The 17,445-nt window shown below is 42.3% G+C and overlaps 1 protein-coding gene across 2 annotated transcripts in view; it reads left to right on the top strand.

Annotated features, from left to right (window-relative positions):
- The window catches only part of LOC124722875 (ankyrin-3-like), an 898,463-nt gene that overhangs the window by 167,867 nt on the left and 713,151 nt on the right, over nt 1–17,445 (top strand). For both annotated transcript variants that reach the window (XM_047248010.1, XM_047248011.1), the window contains one exon: nt 16,896–16,997. In XM_047248010.1, the coding sequence (XP_047103966.1) occupies nt 16,896–16,997 (102 nt within the window). The remainder of the gene's footprint in view (nt 1–16,895; nt 16,998–17,445) is intronic.

Raw genomic sequence — 17,445 nt, 5'->3', positions numbered from 1 at the left:
TGATTTTCCTTCAGAAAAATTGTTACTTGTTAACGTATTGTGTAGGTTACATGATATTTTTGCTCAAAAGTATTTACATTTGCAAAAGGAGCGATTATGAACTGTCAAATATTTTGCATATAGAATGCATACTGTACGAAGTTAAGTCATATGTCACTAAGTTTATGCATTATAAGTGGTTCATTTACGATATGTTGAAACATTTTTGTTTTTGACCCTATTTGGAAATTACGTTGATTTTGCAACATATACATTCGTTAACACACCCTACATGGCGCCATTAAATATGTATTCTGGTAGCTGAAAATAAACCATACATTCTACAGCTTGTCATCTGCGAACAACGAAAAGTTATTTATTTTTCTGTTTATTGTTCATTTCAGATTGTGAATCGCTATACATCGCATTGTACAGCGTGTTACATACGGTTTTTGATATTGCGGTTTTTTCCCTTGCTTGTGTCTTGTTAACATGCTTATTTATTTTGCTGTTATTACACACTCATTTTGTATAATTTGTCTGTCAAGCACAGAGTTTCTGCCGCTGTTTCACGTGTTGTTACGTCTATGTGGTGTTCATTTCTTTCGTTTCGTGTTTGCTCGGGTTTGTCTCACCCAAATTAGTTTTGTTGACGTATGAGATATTTAACTTGTGTGTGTGTGTGTGAGAGAGAGAGAGAGAGATAGAGAGAGAGAGAGAGAGAGAGAAATGTCAGCCTACTCAAGCCCATCACAGAACAAAACTGCTTCACATTAAACAACAAGTTTTACTCTCAACATGAAGGGCTAGCTCACGGATACCCAGTCAGTAGCCTCCTAGCTCACATTTTCATGAATCAAACAGGAATTCAAACGTTTGACAAAATGGTTAAACCGAAGCAGTGCAAAATAAAATATTTGTACCAACATATGGACGACATAATTTGCCTAGGAAATGAATCATACACTCATATAAAAGAACTGCACGATGACGTAACACTATCCATGCGCAAGTACAACTCCACATGAAACACAAAAAGATGAAAGGCTCAGTTTCTTAGTCCTCACAATACACTAGAGAAACAACAAACGTGAATTCACAATGTAGAGGAAATCCACAATCACCAACACAATCATTTACAACCAACCCAATTACCCCATAACCCATAAAGAAGCCCGTTTCCGAAACTCACTACACAGACTGAACAGAGCACCTATGAACAAACATTATAACACAGAAAAACTAAATACAATAAAGCAAGTGGTGTAACGTCCCTTTGCAACAGCGAGGTACAAGAAAGGGAGCTCCAGAGGTTCGTATCTTATATTTCTTCTACACAAGTATCACATAACATGACTAGTCCTGACTAGGTTCTAAAAATCTTAAATTAGGTACCTACAATAGGTTCTATCACTTACAAAAATGGGTTGTAATAATCAGAAAATAGGTGACCAAAATCTGAGATTTTATTGTCTAGAAAGATAAATAGATTGACAAAAATCCACATTATATTATTGTCCATGTACACAATTACAGACACGGTAAATAACTAATGTTTTTCACCAGATTTTTCGTTGAGAAACTGCATCTCTTGTCTGTTAATAGCACCTTATATGCCGAGAATGAGCGTTTCACGCCAACAGATGTCACCGAAGCATATTTCAATGACAGTATTAGGCGCAATGGGACCGCACACTAATGTTCTGTTGATTTATCTGATAAGATGTCAGCTACTGTGCAGGGGGTGGTCAGTCCTGGTTTTTCCTGTAGCACTGTCTTTAGTTTCTCACTAACTTTCATACCAATAGAACCTGGGACCAAGTTGATTTTTTTCTGTCAACTCTACTATGAATCACAGTTGCCTGTAGAATGGTTTCCCTGAACACTCCAGAGCCTTAATAATAGGGACCAAAAATGCATAATGAGATCTTATGTATATAATGTCTTTGGAAACTGTTGGCTCCTTTAGAAAATCTTTAGCTGAAGTAATGCTCACTGCCTTCTCCCGTAATTTAAGAACAATGTTCTTAATGTCTTTCAAATGCTGGCTGTAATGTTCCACGGCCTCTAGCCTTCCCCAGCGAGTAAGTATGAGTTCTGGTGGTGTAACGAGTAAGTATGGGTGCTGGTGGAAGTGGTACGTTCGGAAGTTCCTCTCGAAAGAACTGGATTCTTGTAGGTGCTTTAATAAAAACCCTTTTGATCGTTGAAACTAGCTTATTTACATGTGGAAATGCGAGACATATCGTCTCAGCTACACGATTCATGGCATGGGCAAGGCATGTGATATGGAGCAAGGCTGGGTAAAATACTTTCAACACTTTAACAGCAGCAATCATGTATGCGGCTGCATCAGTGTAGATTACAAGTCCTTTATTTTCATCTAGACTGTTGGGGAAAAGTAATTTGAGGGCTTTATTAACAAAGTGAGCAATTGTTTGCTGGTTAGTTTTTTTTTAGCTCCTTGCTGCAGGTCAGATGAGGTGCAGAGCGAGTGTCAGGATTTAACTTTCCAACAATCAAATTAGCCTCATATCGACCTTGCCGATCAGTTGTCTCATCGACAGAGATCCACATGTATGAATCGCCTATATCTTCCCTTATCCTGCTCAATGTATTTTCATATAAAGTATCTAAATAGTTCTTTCTCTGTGTGGATTCTGATGGAATGCTGAGGTAACAGTATTTCTCTAGAAAACTTTTGAACTGGCTATTTTCAACTGCATTGAATGTTATGTTTGCTACAGCAAAGGCTCGACGCAGGTCAAGATGAAGTTCGTTTTTGTTTGTTGCATTTGGTTTAGTTACAAACGTTTGTTTCATGTTTGATTTATTTATTTAATTTGCCTGGTGTTTAATCCCTGCAAAATGCTGAGTTAAATGCGACCACTGACCAGAACGTACCTAAAAACGAAAAGAAATGAGAAACGGTTTGTGGAATAATTTACGTACGAGATCTACTTAGCAAAATTAACCTAATTTATGGGTTTAGAAACAATATTTTTGCATTCTCATCTGTCTGGTCCAAGTTAACTCGAGAAAAACTTTGGCATCACTGTTCTATGAGTGGGCATAGCAGATAAAAAGTTAACGTTTTACTTACGTCTTTGTTGCACTCACTGCAGTGAATAACTCTTCCGTCTGCAGAGAAACCAGGAAATTCTTGTAAACACTGACGAATCTGAAATGATTTGGAGCTGGCTAATTTCGGCATTTTTGACTTGCCACAGATACACTGTCGCTGTAAAATATTTCACCACACCCAAGCAGCACACTGACCGGCTTGAATGAAGACAGTGCAGGTATTTTAAAACAGGCTGTTCCCACTGGGCAGGAAGGCGCCGGAGGCAGATCACAAGGCTACTCTGGGCCCTGCCGCCCCATTTGACGGTTCACAGCACAACGCTCTGCTGTGCAGGGCGGGCTGGAACACGATAGCGGATTGCTGTCGTCGTTTGTCTCACTATTGGCGTTCACACATGCAAACAAATCAGTTATCATTAAATTACTGTTTTCTAAATAGCCGGGAAAAGCAGAAGAGTAGTTTTAGACATACAAATTTTATTTGACTGGATTTTTAAAAATTAGGTACAGTCAGGTTCTAACATAAAATTAGGTATTTTAGGTACTATAAAATTACAATTTTCGATAAAATATTTGCGTAATTCTTAGATGGGAAGCCCACGAGAGATTGTTAGCCACAAAAAATTTTATTTAATTTGCTTTTTAAAATTTAGGTACAGTCAGATACTAACCTGAAATTAGGTATTTTTAGGTGGCATAAAACTAGCGGTTTCGATCATAAACTGGCGTAATTCGTGTATGTACAATTTTTATTGCCTTTATTTAATGAGGAACAGAATAGGTTTAGTCATGACTCTTGCGTTTCGTTTTGTAAGTTATGACTCTTTAAATCTTTTGTTGTAACAAAGTTCACATCTGTTTATTTGCTGTTTTTTATTTCTGTAAGAGGTCTATGCGATATATCCCCTGCTCTCACTTTTCATCACATTTATTTGCGACGGTAATACACTGAAGCGCCAAAGGAACTGGTACAGACATGCGTATTCAAATAAAGGGATATGTACTCGTGAACAGGCAGAATACGGCGCTGCGGTCGGCAGCATCTACAGTATCTAAGACAACAAGTGTCTGGCGCAGTTGTTAGATCGGTTACTGCTGCTACAATGGCAGATTATCACAATTTAAGTGATTTTGAACATGGTGTTATAGTCGGCGCACGAACGATGGGACACAGCATCTCCGAGGTAGCGATGAAGTGGGGATTTTCCCGTACGACCATTTCACAAGTGTACCGGGAACAAACATCAAATCTCCGACATCGCTGGAGCGTAATAAAGGTCCTGAAAAAACGGGATCAACGACGACTGAAGAGAATCGTTCAGCGTGACAGAAGTGCAACACTTCCGCAAATTTCAATGCTGGGCCATCAACAAGTGTCGGCGTGTGAACCATTTAACGAAACATCATCGATATGTGCTTTCGGAGCCGAAGGCCCACTCGTGTATCCTTGATGACAGCACGACACAAAGCTTTACGCTTCGCCTGGGGCCACCACCACCGACGTTGGACTGTTGATGATTGGAAACATGTTGCCTGGTCGGACGAGTCTCATTTCAAATTGTATCGAGCGGATGGACGTGTACGGGTATGGAGAAAACCTCATGAATCCATGAACCCTGCATGTCAGCAGGAGACTGTTGAAACTGGTGGAGGCTCTGTAATGGCGTGGGGCGTGTGTAGTTGGTGTGATATGGGATCCCTGATATTTCTAAAAAATGGTTCAAATGGTTCTGAGCACTATCGCAGGTCATCAGTCCCCTGGAACTTAGAACTACTTAAACCTAACTAACCTAAGGACATCACACACATCCATGCCCGAGGCAGGATTCGAACCTGCGACCGCAGCAGCCACGTGGTTCCAGACTGAAGCGCCTAGAACCGCTCGGGCACCGCGGCCGGCTGATACTTCTAGATACGACTCTGACAGGTGACACGTACGTAAGCATCCTCGCTGATCACCTGCATCCATTCATGTCCATTGTGCATTCCTACGGACTTCGGCAATTCCAGCAGGACAATACGACACCCAACACGTCCAGAATCGCTACAGAGTGGCTCCAGGAGCTCTTCTGAGTTTAGACACTTCCGCTGGCCACCAAACTCACCAGACACTAACAGTATTGAGCATATCTGAGATGCCTTGCAACGTGCTGTTCAGAAGAGATCTCCACCCCCTCATACACTTAGGGATTTTTGGACAGCCCTGCAAGATTCATGATGTGAGTTCCCTCCAGCGCTACTTCAGACATTAGTCGAGTCCGTCCCGCGTCGTCCCTTTTACGTGCTCGCGGGGGCCCTACACGATATTATCTAGGTATACCAGTTTCTCTGCCGGCCGAGGTGGCCGAGCGGTTCTAGGCGCTACAGTCTGGAACCGCGCAACCGCTACGGTCGCAAGTTCGAATCCTGCCTCGGCATGGATGTGTGTGATGTCCTTAGGTTAGTTACGATTAAGTAGTTCTAAGTTCTAGGGGACTGGTCACCTCAGAAGTTAAGTCCCATAGTGCTCAGAGCCATTTTTGAACCAGTTTCTTTGACTCTTCAGTGAATATTCTTACTAGCGGTATGCAAATTGGTGGTTTCGCTCACTGGTATTCGCTCGAGCGCGCCGCGCTCCGTCATGGCTTCCCGGAGTACGAACGCTCGAAGCGGGCTGTGGTCGAACTAGGCGCCGATGGAGGGGAGGGTGGAGGCAGCCCGGCCGGGCGCGCTCGCCCAACACCGACTCAAAGGACGGCCTCGGCGCTTGTTGGTGACGTCACGTCAGCTAGGCACGGCGAACGCCAGGTCTGTTGCAGGCAGAAACGCCTGGGCGTGCTTATCACTATAAATCTCTTATTTTTGGACAAAATGTTTGGTATTGTTTTGGAGTCTGCAGTTTTATTTAGCTCAAAGATTTTCTTACTATCGTAAAGCTGCAAATGAAGGTCATAGTTCTGTATTAGTGAATCCTGACACATCACACATTGGCCGCTAGAGTGCGTTGTGATCCACGTTGGGGTCCACGTACCATATGCACAAGTCGCATCGTTCCTGAGCGTTCAGCAGCACGATGAACTTGGCACGCTCAACGTTAACGTTCGACATCATGGTCCGTGTGTCGGCGGCTTAATTGCATTGTATCTACTCGTTTCGCATCAAGTAGCTTATCAGAATCTGATACTGCATCACACATCTGACGCACAGTACTTTACGTCTCATCTCTGTCACAAACAAATATCATTTCCAATAATCGGAAGGGCGACCACAACATTGTTACTATTCTGTGCAACGCCGGAATTTCGACTTACCCATATGCGAGATGGAGACAGCGATGATTCAGCACTCTTAGTACTTATAGTTAATAGATGATAATACGACCATCGTAGTGTACTGCCAAAATACCGGTAACACCGAAAGTGGCGTTTTGCAGTTAGGCGCAGTTTTCTTTTGCTGGACACGCAGCGTGTCTACAGTAATGTAAACGTATGCACTTCTCTATCTTTGCGTCTAATATTACAATCACTTGTCAGTTTGTCCACCCTTAACAAAACAAACTGCTCTGTTGGAAACTTCTCCAGCATTCCTGTTGCATCTTTGATCGAACGGCTCTAAAAATGTCAAGAATTCTTTTGCAGTGTTGTCGTAATCAGTAAGTCTTTCAGAGACACCTCTCTCTGGAAGCAGTTCCATTACTTTGTCGTAGTGCCTTAATGCTTACAGTAGCATTCTAAACAAGCTGTCACACACAACATTTCTTGCGTCAAACTTCTCTATATCGAAATCAGGTCACCAGGCTTTCTTCATGAAAGGGTCACTAACTTTAGCAGCATACGTCTTGGAATAAACTACTCCCAGTCCATTTATTAACTAATCGTCATCTAACATATATTTCAGGACTGTATTCAAAACATGTGTTGTGCATGCATAATGCTGAAAGGATTGCAGTGCCTTGCATACATTAGTACTTTCGTCAGTGACAAAGGAAGTCTTATTAAAATGCTGGAGATTTATTCCTAACAATTTGAATAATGTTTCCTCGATATAGTTCTTAATAAATTCCCTATAGTTTTTTTTTTTCTTAAGTGATTTGTCACGAAAGCCATATTTCGCAGTGCCGTATCTTGACAAGCAAAGTCCACAGTACTAGACAGGTAACACATTTTCCGATATCTGTCGGTCCATATATCCGCTGTACATGAACATGCATTTTCGCCCATGTCCTGAATAATGCTGGACGACATACTCGCTCGTACTTCATCGGCGTGGCTTCCAATGTTTCGTACTACTATCGTAAGATGAGGAAAAATGTTGGAAACATCTACATCTCCAAATTATGAACCGACGTTTACAAGCTCCTGATGTAAAACGCAGAATCCTACACCTAATGTTAATGTATACGGACGAAAGTCTCTCGCACACATTTCTATGCACGTTTCTAATTATTGTAGGTTTTACTGAAACTGCTAATGCTTTAGAAATTACACTTCGTAGTAATTTGCAGACATGGGCCTTCAGATGTGTGGTGGCGGATCTGCAAGACAGGAGAACAGAGCGTTTGCCACAATACACCTAGCCGACACCCATGCCAGTCATTGATGAAAATCTCTCCCTAATTTTGTTGCAACCACCGCCTTTCGCACTCTGGATATATTATTTCGATTCAGATTTCGCTTTCGCACTCTCCTCTGACGGACTTAACCTGCAGTTTCTGTCAGTCTAAATACATGGGCCTAACGTGCAGAAAGTTTAGAATGTGATACACAGAACATATGAGACCACTGTAAAGTAATAGCTCCCACTCAACATTTTCTGAACACATAATGTTACGGAATCACCAACCAACAAACATTGAAACTCATTTAAAAATTCTTAACTCTAGTAACAGCCTAGCCCATAAACTAACAATATAAAAAATTATCACTTCTAAAAATCGTACTCCAAGGAAACAAAATACTAAACAAATACACATCACTGTGCTATAAAACCCTTTACGCGACGATAGAGGAAGTATATAAATAACGCTCCCCCCCCCTCCTAAAAAAAAATTATTGCGCACACACACACACACACACACACACACACACACATACACACACACACACACACACACACACACACGAGCTAAACATCTCAAACGTCAACAACACTTTAAATTTTCGTGCCTCACCCTATACAAAACGGAAACGAAACAAATGAACACCACAGAGACACAACACATGAAATGGCGACCAAAAACTGTGTTTGGCAGACAGATTATATAGAATGCGTGTGTAACGACAACAGCAAAAAAAATAAGTGTGGTAACACGACACAAGCGAGGGAAAAAATCACAATGACATCAAAACCCGTAAGTAACACGCTAAATAACTCGATATGTAGCGAGTCCCAGTCTGAAATGAACAATAAACAGAAAAATTTTAAAAAGCAACATTTCATTGTTTCCAGATGACAAGTTGTAGAATGTATGGTTCATTTACAGCTTCCAGCATATATATTTAATAGTGCCATGTAAGATATGTAAACGAATGTATATAATATTCGCATAGTTTCCAAATTTAGTACAAAACAATACCCTTTAAACACATCGTAAATGAACCACATATAAGTCATAAACTAAGTGATAGAGCCTTAACTTTATACTGTATGCAGACGATATGTAAAATATTTGACGTTTAATAATGTCTCCTTTTACAAAATTTGTAAATACTTTTGAGCCAAAATTTCTTATAACCTACACAAGAGGTTAACATGCAACAATAATTTTTCAGAAAGAAAATAACAACTTTCACTGAAGATAGCAGATAAAGTGCTAAAACAAGGCTGGGTAAACCAAAGCTTTGAAACGGTTTCAAATGGCTCTGAGCACTATGCGACTTAACTTCTGAGGTCATCAGTCGCCTAGAACTTAGAACTACTTAAACCTAACTAACCTAAGGACATCACACACATCCATGCCCGAGGCAGGATTCGAACCTGCGACCGTAGCGGTCGCTCGCTTCCAGTTTGTAGCGCCTAGAACCGCACGGCCACTCTGGCCGGCCTTTGAAACGGTGTCTTGTATAAGACAGAATTCGTCTCCAGTTAACGTCTGTCTATCTGTAGGCTTAATAATATACCTGCAAAACGAGAGGAGATTGTTAACACAGTTGATACAGATATTACACAGAATTTGTGCTATCCATTCTTCGTATTACCTAGCGACTTTTAGAATATGTCCTTGCTACGTGCTTCAAGTGTGGTGCAAATTGGTAAGCATCCATTAGTTTCCGAAATTGCTAGAAACTCTAGTTCTGTACCTAAGAATATACATTGAAAAGCTGCTGACATGTGGTAAGTCCTCTTCCCTCGAGTCGTTTTATTACTAGTGTTAGATTAGTGGTGTGTCATTTTTCAGATACCTTTTATTTTGATTGTGGCCCTGCTAGCTTTGATCTTAAAATATTTAGAAGTAACCATCCGAAGCAATCTAAAGTTGAATGATTCCATAAAACAAGTTCACTACCATCGTATACCCAGCATAAAGATCATACGAGGGATTAGGGCATGTGCAAAGGCATGTAGACTATCATTTTCCCTCTGTCAATCTGTCTGAATAGAACAGGAAAGAAAATAGATGATAGTCTCCTCCCTGCGCTGCACATTGGCTTGTAGAGTATGTGATTGGATATAGCAGAAAACAATGCTACAGGAGGGTTACAACGTTAGAAGGCTGTAGCGAAATGCACGAAGAACGTTATTTGTAGTAAGCTATTGGAATGAGTAACACGCAAATAATATCTTAATGTAGAATGATTACATAATAGAACTTGAGGAGAAGCACATACCTTACTGTGGTTCCTTGACAGAATCTTAAGGAAATGCGATTCATCATACACGGAATAAACGGTTTACAAAACACCTTTTCGACCGATTACATCCTCCCAAACACAGCTCGAGAAACTGAAGTTAATACACCCTAAGGATCCTATGTACAGTCCGTCATATATGTAGATCATGAATGTGATAATCTCATTCTCCTATGTAATATTGTCTAGCGATCCAAACCTTGATGTGTAGATACCCCTTCTCTACCGATCTACATCAACACATACTACTCAAACTGTCTCAAACCTTTTGAGTCAAATTGAAACACGTGACAGTGGGTCCACAACCGATGATATTGAAATAGGGAACCAATGGCCAGAAATGCATATTTATTGTGTTATGGACATACACAACGTACATCGTATAACAACAACGTAGCTCATAGTAATTGTTCAAAGCTACGATCGCCTGTCACAATGCATGTATTGTAATGGCGCATGCAGTTCTGCCGCAGTGTCACAAAGATCGCGATTGTCTGTTGTACACTGAAACAAGTGAAAAGCAGCGTACACCCCTGACCACCAATCATACTGCATACAACTTTTTCATAGCACGTGTGTCATGTGGCGACCGCATGCATCGCACCGGCGCATTAATCTGTGCCACACGAACTCTACTACCCCTGTGTCAGTTGTCCATGGTAAGGTGTGTTACTGTGTACAATACATGACCTGTAGTCAAAGATGGAACGTTACTTGTCACGAGAGTTGGCAGACATCTATTTAATGTACAATGCGGCAGGATGTAGTGCCTTTAAAGCAGCACGAGTGTACAGATAATGCTTTTACAACAGGTATCATCCTAAATGGAAGCAGTTTATCTCCGTGGATACCAACTTACGGGAGATGGAGTCATTCACTCCATAGAGATCAGGTCAAGGTTGTCGCCAAGGACTTGTCCGAACATCAGACTTTGAGGAGATGGTGTGGGATCGTGTGGCCGACCGGCCAGCAGTAAGGCCGGTATTACACTATCAGATTTCTTTGTCCAATATCTTTGTCCAATATCTTTGTCAAAGATTTTTGATAGTGTAATAGGGACTTTGTCAAATGTCGTCCAATATTTGATCAAATCTAGGGCCTCGTTGCATATTTGATCAAAGAAACCGCTTGTCTTCTGTTCACTGCAATGTGACATGTTACCACATGGAGCGCTAGCATCGCTGCAGCGTTCTGTCGTCTGTAGTGTTTTTATAACCATTGCCGGTAAATACAATTGGTGTCTGCCGACAACTACAAAACTAATAGAGATGTCTGAAGCTGATGAGGCGCTTTACAACGTGAGGCACCCTGAATACAAAAATAGATTAAGAAGATTGGAGACCTAACCTGACCTAACCTAACATAACCCTCTCCTGTAGCAAGGAATCGGAGTGTTATAGTGAGCCTGTCTTCTGAAGATGTAGCAGTTCTTAAGTGAATATTGTGCTTTGTGTTATGAGGATACACTTCATTGAGCATATACAGAAATGTATGCTCATCCATTCTTAAGTAATTGATGTACGACTTGACGTCTTCCACTGTAAGCTCACGTAACAAGTTTTGTTGAATGCTTTTATCGTGTCGTCGTAAAACCCACGGCTTCACCCAGATTAGATTAGTTTTTTCGTTCCATAGATCCGTGCTGAGGAGATCCTCGTGGATGTGGAACATGTCGATTTTTTTTAAGCTGAAATAACAATACTAATAGTCTGAATAAATACAATATATCATTTGTTTCTATTAAAAATTTCGCCAATGGAGTAGAAGGAGTTGGCCAGTAGTAAGTCTTTCAGGCTCCTTTTAAACTGATCTTTATTTCTAACTAAATTTTTTATTTTTCCTGGCAAATTATTGAAGATGAGTGTTACTGAGTAGTGGACCCCTTTTTGAACTAAAGTAAGTGCTTTTAAGTCCTTGTGCAGATCATTTTTGTTCCTGGTATTGTATGTATGAACTGAGTTGTTTGTTGGAAAAAGAGATATATTATTTACGACAAATTTCACTAAGAAGTAATTATACTGAGAGGCAGTAGTTAGTATACCCAATTCTTTGAAGAGGTTTCTGCAGGACGTCCGTGAATTTACTCCACAAATAATACATATTACACGCGTTTGGACTCTGAAAACTTTTGTTTGACTTCAAGATTTACCCCAAAATATTATCCCATATGACATTATGGAATGAAAGTAGGCAAAGTATGCAAGCTTTTTCATTTTTATGTTGCCTATGTCTGCTAACACTCGAATTGCAAATACAGATTTGTTAAGGCCTTTCTGCAGTTCAGTGGTGTGCTCCTCCCAACTGAATTATTTATCAAGTTGTAATCCTAGGACTTTTAAGACTGTCAACCTTGTATGTATGGTTCCATTTTTTCCCCCCACTTCTTTTCCGCATGTGCACACAATGCAATTGGAGTACGTACAACTGCTGCGGTTAATAACAAGTTGTTGTCAGCCATCTTGAACTTTGACGAAAAATTTGATGACAGTGTAATACCCCTTCTAGCGCTACGTCAAAGATCTTATATTGGACGGAATATTGGATCACATCTTTGATCAAATCTTTGACAAAGAAATTTGATAGTGTAATACCGGCCTAAGCACCCGTCAACATGCTCGTGAGACGCACAGGTCGTAGGATGCAGTGTGGAGAGTACTGGGGGAAGAGGTATTACACCTCTGTCATAAAGAACATCTGCAAGCACTGAGACCAACGGATTTTGAGCCCCGCGTTCACTTCCGTCAGAGGATTATCCAGTGCAGTTCTGTAGTCCCAAACTTCATAAAGTTTGTAATGTTCATGGATGATGTTTCTAACAGCCGCAAAAAGCCATGTGTTGAGTGAGGACAATCCCCACACCACCCACATCGGTGGCTACCAGCAACTATGGGGATGCATTGTCCAAGGTGACGTAATAGGACGTTCTTTGCTACCTCCCAATTTGACTGGTTCATGTTACTTGGTATTCCTGCGAGATGTGGTGCCACAGATCTTGGAGACAGTACGCTCGGTTGTCCATGAAAGGGCGTGGTTTCAACGCGACTGTGCATCAGCTCACTTCGATGTTAATGTCCACGAGCGCCTGAACAACACTTACCCTTATCGTTGTATTTGAAGGGGAGGTCCTATCCCATGGCCAGCGCGATCGCCGAAACTCACTCCTATAGCCTTTTTCCTCAGGGGTTACGTTAAGACATTGCTCTATCAACCCCCCCCCCCCCTTCCCCTAGAAACAGATGAAGTCCTGCTTGCTAGGATTCAAGGTGCCTTTCTCCTGGTACAATAGACACCAGGAATCTTTGAGAAAGTGTCGCAGAAATTCATGCGCCGTTGCCATGCGTGCGTTGAGACAGACGGTCGTCACTTTGAGCAATTACTATGAAGTAGCCGGCCGCGGTGGTCGAGCGGTTCTAGGCGCTCAGTCCGGAACCGCGCGACTGCTACGGTCGCAGGTTCGAATCCTGCCTCGGGCATGGATGTGTGTGATGTCCTTAGGTTAGTTAGGTTTAAGTAGTTCTAAGTTCTAGGGGACTGATGACCACAGCTGTTAAGTCCCATAGTGCTCAGAGCCATTTTTGAACTATGAAGTACGTTGTTATTATGCGGTATAAGCTGTGTATGTCCATTACACAATAAATATGCATTTCCGACCGTTGGTTCAATGTCTTAATATAATCAGCTGTGGACCTAGTATCACCTGTTTTAGTTTGAACTAAAAGATCTGAGACACCCTGTATTGTAACAGCATGCGGTGGATTGGTCATTGCCGTTATTCCACGGGTCTTAAGTAAAGAAAGCACCTTAAGCTACTGATATTCCCACAAATATTATTATTTTCTTAAGAAAAGGATGCAATCTATCAATCAGACTTAGATAGGTACTTACTAAAACAGGAATCTTATTTCAGATTCGGATATTTAGCTGACCTGTTCTTCGTTTTCAATGACATTGTCGTAGATGGGACGTTAACCGACAAACCTGCTTACCTTTTTTACTCCTCCACAGCGCCAGTCGCCGTACAATAACTCTTCCCTCGCTCGAGTGCACTTCTAAGTTTCGGCATCGCTTTAGTTTCGTATTAGTACAGGATGGTTACATTTAAACTTTCGCTGCTTGAGAAGACCTCCGTGAAAAACGAGTGACTGTAGGACAATGAAATATTGTGGAAACATGCGGAAGAGGAATACTGAATAGACCATTGAAAAGGAACACATTTTAATTTATATGTGAGAGGGTAATATTTGTTAATTGCGTACCATGTTTACGTTCCGGGTTACATACTTTGCTCAGTATGACGATTATCTGCAACCACAACAGCCTGTAACTGAACTAGGGATACCATTTCACAATTGTTCGCCGTACTTTTCGAACAGTGGACCATGGAACGTTCAGCTGAGGTGACGCAGTTCGTGCACTGCTTGAAGATCGGCCAGCATTCTCAGCCATGGCAACAGTAACTTCAACGATTTTTGGGGCAACTGCCCAAATCGTCAGCTAATTCAAACATCCGAATCATGTTCTTCAGTCCCTGTGTGGAAAGAGGACCTCTCCGTATTCCTTCAATGTGTCGATGCTCGCGAACAACAGCAGCACTGTTATTGTTGTATTGATAAAACAGCTTCACAAGTAAAGCCTTGCTCACCTTTCCCAGACCCATTTGACTGACTGCAACTGTAATACTGATGCCGCTGTGCTAGTAACGGCGCCTAACGGCAAGTCATGACACTACCAACAACGCAAATCCTGCAGCGCATTGTCGTAATAGTTGGGAACCCGTCCGGTAGATGGTTTTGTGTCTGCATTGGCTAAAGTAGCGAAAGTTTATAATTAAATAACATAATTTAATATAATAATGTAATTAAATAATAATTAACCACCCTGTGAATTAATGATAGTTCTGTTTAATCACAGTAAAGTCAGCTTCGCGCTGATATCTAAATCATGGCCTATTATACACTCCTGGAAATTGAAATAAGAACACCGTGAATTCATTGTCCCAGGAAGGGGAAACTTTATTGACACATTCCTGGGGTCAGATACATCACATGATCACACTGACAGAACCACAGGCACATAGACACAGGCAACAGAGCATGCACAATGTCAGCACTAGTACAGTGTATATCCACCTTTCGCAGCAATGCAGGCTGCTATTCTCCCATGGAGACGATCGTAGAGATGCTGGATGTAGGCCTGTGGAACGGCTTGCCATGCCATTTCCACCTGGCGCCTCAGTTGGACCAGCGTTCGTGCTGGACGTGCAGACCGCGTGAGACGACGCTTCATCCAGTCCCAAACATGCTAAATGGGGGACAGATCCGGAGATCTTGCTGGCCAGGGTAGTTGACTTACACCTTCTAGAGCACGTTGGGTGGCACGGGATACATGCGGACGTGCATTATCCTGTTGGAACAGAAAGTTCCCTTGCCGGTCTAGGAATGGTAGAACGATGGGTTCGATGACGGTTTGGATGTACCGTGCACTATTCAGTGTCCCCTCGACGATCACCAGTGGTGTACGGCCAGTGTAGGAGATCGCTCCCCACACCATGATGCCGGGTGTTGGCTCTGTGTGCCTCGGTCGTATGCAGTCCTGATTGTGGCGCTCACCTGCACGGCGCCAAACACGCATACGACCATCATTGGCACCAAGGCAGAAGCGACTCTCATCGCTGAAGACGACACGTCTCCATTCGTCCCTCCATTCTCGCCTGTTGCGACACCACTGGAGGCGGGCTGCACGATGTTGGGGCGTGAGCTGAAGACGGCCTAACGGCGTGCGGGACCGTAACCCAGCTTCATGGAGACGGTTGCGAATGGTCCTCGCCGATACCCCAGGAGCAACAGTGTCCCTAATTTGCTGGGAAGTGGCGGTGCGGTCCCCTACGGCACTGCGTAGGATCCTACGGTCTTGGCGTGCATCCGTGCGTCGCTGCGGTCCGGTGCCAGGTCGACGGGCACGTGCACCTTCCGCCGACCACTGGCGACAACATCGATGTACTGTGGAGACCTCACGCCCCACGTGTTGAGCAATTCGGCGGTACGTCCACCCGGCCTCCCGCATGCCCACTATACGCCCTCGCTCAAAGTCCGTCAACTGCACATACGGTTCACGTCCACGCTGTCGCGGCATGCTACCAGTGTTAAAGACTGCGATGGAGCTCCGTATGCCACGGCAAACTGGCTGACACTGACGGCGGCGGTGCACAAATGCTGCGCAGCTAGCGCCATTCGACGGCCAACACCGCGGTTCCTGGTGTGTCCGCTGTGCCGTGCGTGTGATCATTGCTTGTACAGCCCTCTCGCAGTGTCCGGAGCAAGTATGGTGGGTCTGACACACCGGTGTCAATGTATTCTTTTTTCCATTTCCAGGAGTGTATATGGTTCTGTATACATATTATGACGCTAATAGTTTTCAGCTTATCCAATGGAAAGTTTAATCGCATATCCATCTAATGTACAGCTTCTTTTCTTCATGTGAAGAGTCTCTCTACGACGGAAACCGTAGAAAATAATGAGTAATCGTATACAGCTGATGGCATATACACGGTTCTTCAAATTCCTGACAACTGTATCGAGTCACCTCATTAAACAGTCCTCATCAGTGCATCCCAGATATCACGAGCCACTGTTTTTTAACTCTCGGCGCAACAATCTACTTCTGCAATTCACTAATGAAACGTCACAATTTCATTGAGTTGTGTAAAATAAAAACCAATGACTTAATAAATAATGAAATAATGATCGTCATATGCACTGCAGCCGTACTAAATTCACGAATGTCAACTTTAAAGATCAGAAATAGTTCTGATTAAGTGTAAGAGGAGCTGAGCTAAGTTGCAATTTACAGGTTTTCTTTTAGGAGTATGTAACACAAGATGCATGCTGTGCCTCACTGCTACGGAAATATTTCGCCCTTCTGAGTTCTCCACTTTTTAAAATAACATGTTATCAATGTCGTTCATATTATGGGAGTGAATTAAACACTTTTCTTTCTTTATTACAGTCGGATGGCAACACTGCCTTCCTGAGGGCGGCTCGCGCCGGTAACCTCGAGAAAGTCCTCGAACATCTGAAAAACAACATCGACATCAATACCTCCAACTCGGTGAGTACGACACATCTCAGTATCTCTAATTTCTCTGCATAAATTCTCAATGTTTACAGCTTTCTGTTGCTTTTTTGGTATGCGCCCTGTGTCCGGACCCGATCATAAACTGCGAGTCTCCTCTTGATCACAGGCGAATATCAACATGAGCGATCCAAGCCAGATATTTTGAATGCCTGCACTTTTTCAGACTCGAATACACTAGTTTCATTTCTTTATGGAGCTATTTTAAGGAAATGGTTTACTGAGGACATACCCAAAGTCTTCGTTTTAATCAACCTATTCAGTGTGATTAACGAAGATGTGCAAATATTTTAATATGTTATTCTAGAAGTAAAACTACAGAAGAAAGTACATATAAACATAGGTCCGCAAATGTTTGGTTACAGAGTTACGGCTAATAAAAGATTTTGCCTGAAATTTAGCAACTTCGTTAATATGAAGCCAT

Source organism: Schistocerca piceifrons, chromosome X, assembly GCF_021461385.2.
Source record: "Schistocerca piceifrons isolate TAMUIC-IGC-003096 chromosome X, iqSchPice1.1, whole genome shotgun sequence".
NCBI lineage: Eukaryota > Metazoa > Arthropoda > Insecta > Orthoptera > Acrididae > Schistocerca > Schistocerca piceifrons.
This window is presented reverse-complemented; position numbering and strand designations above follow the sequence as displayed.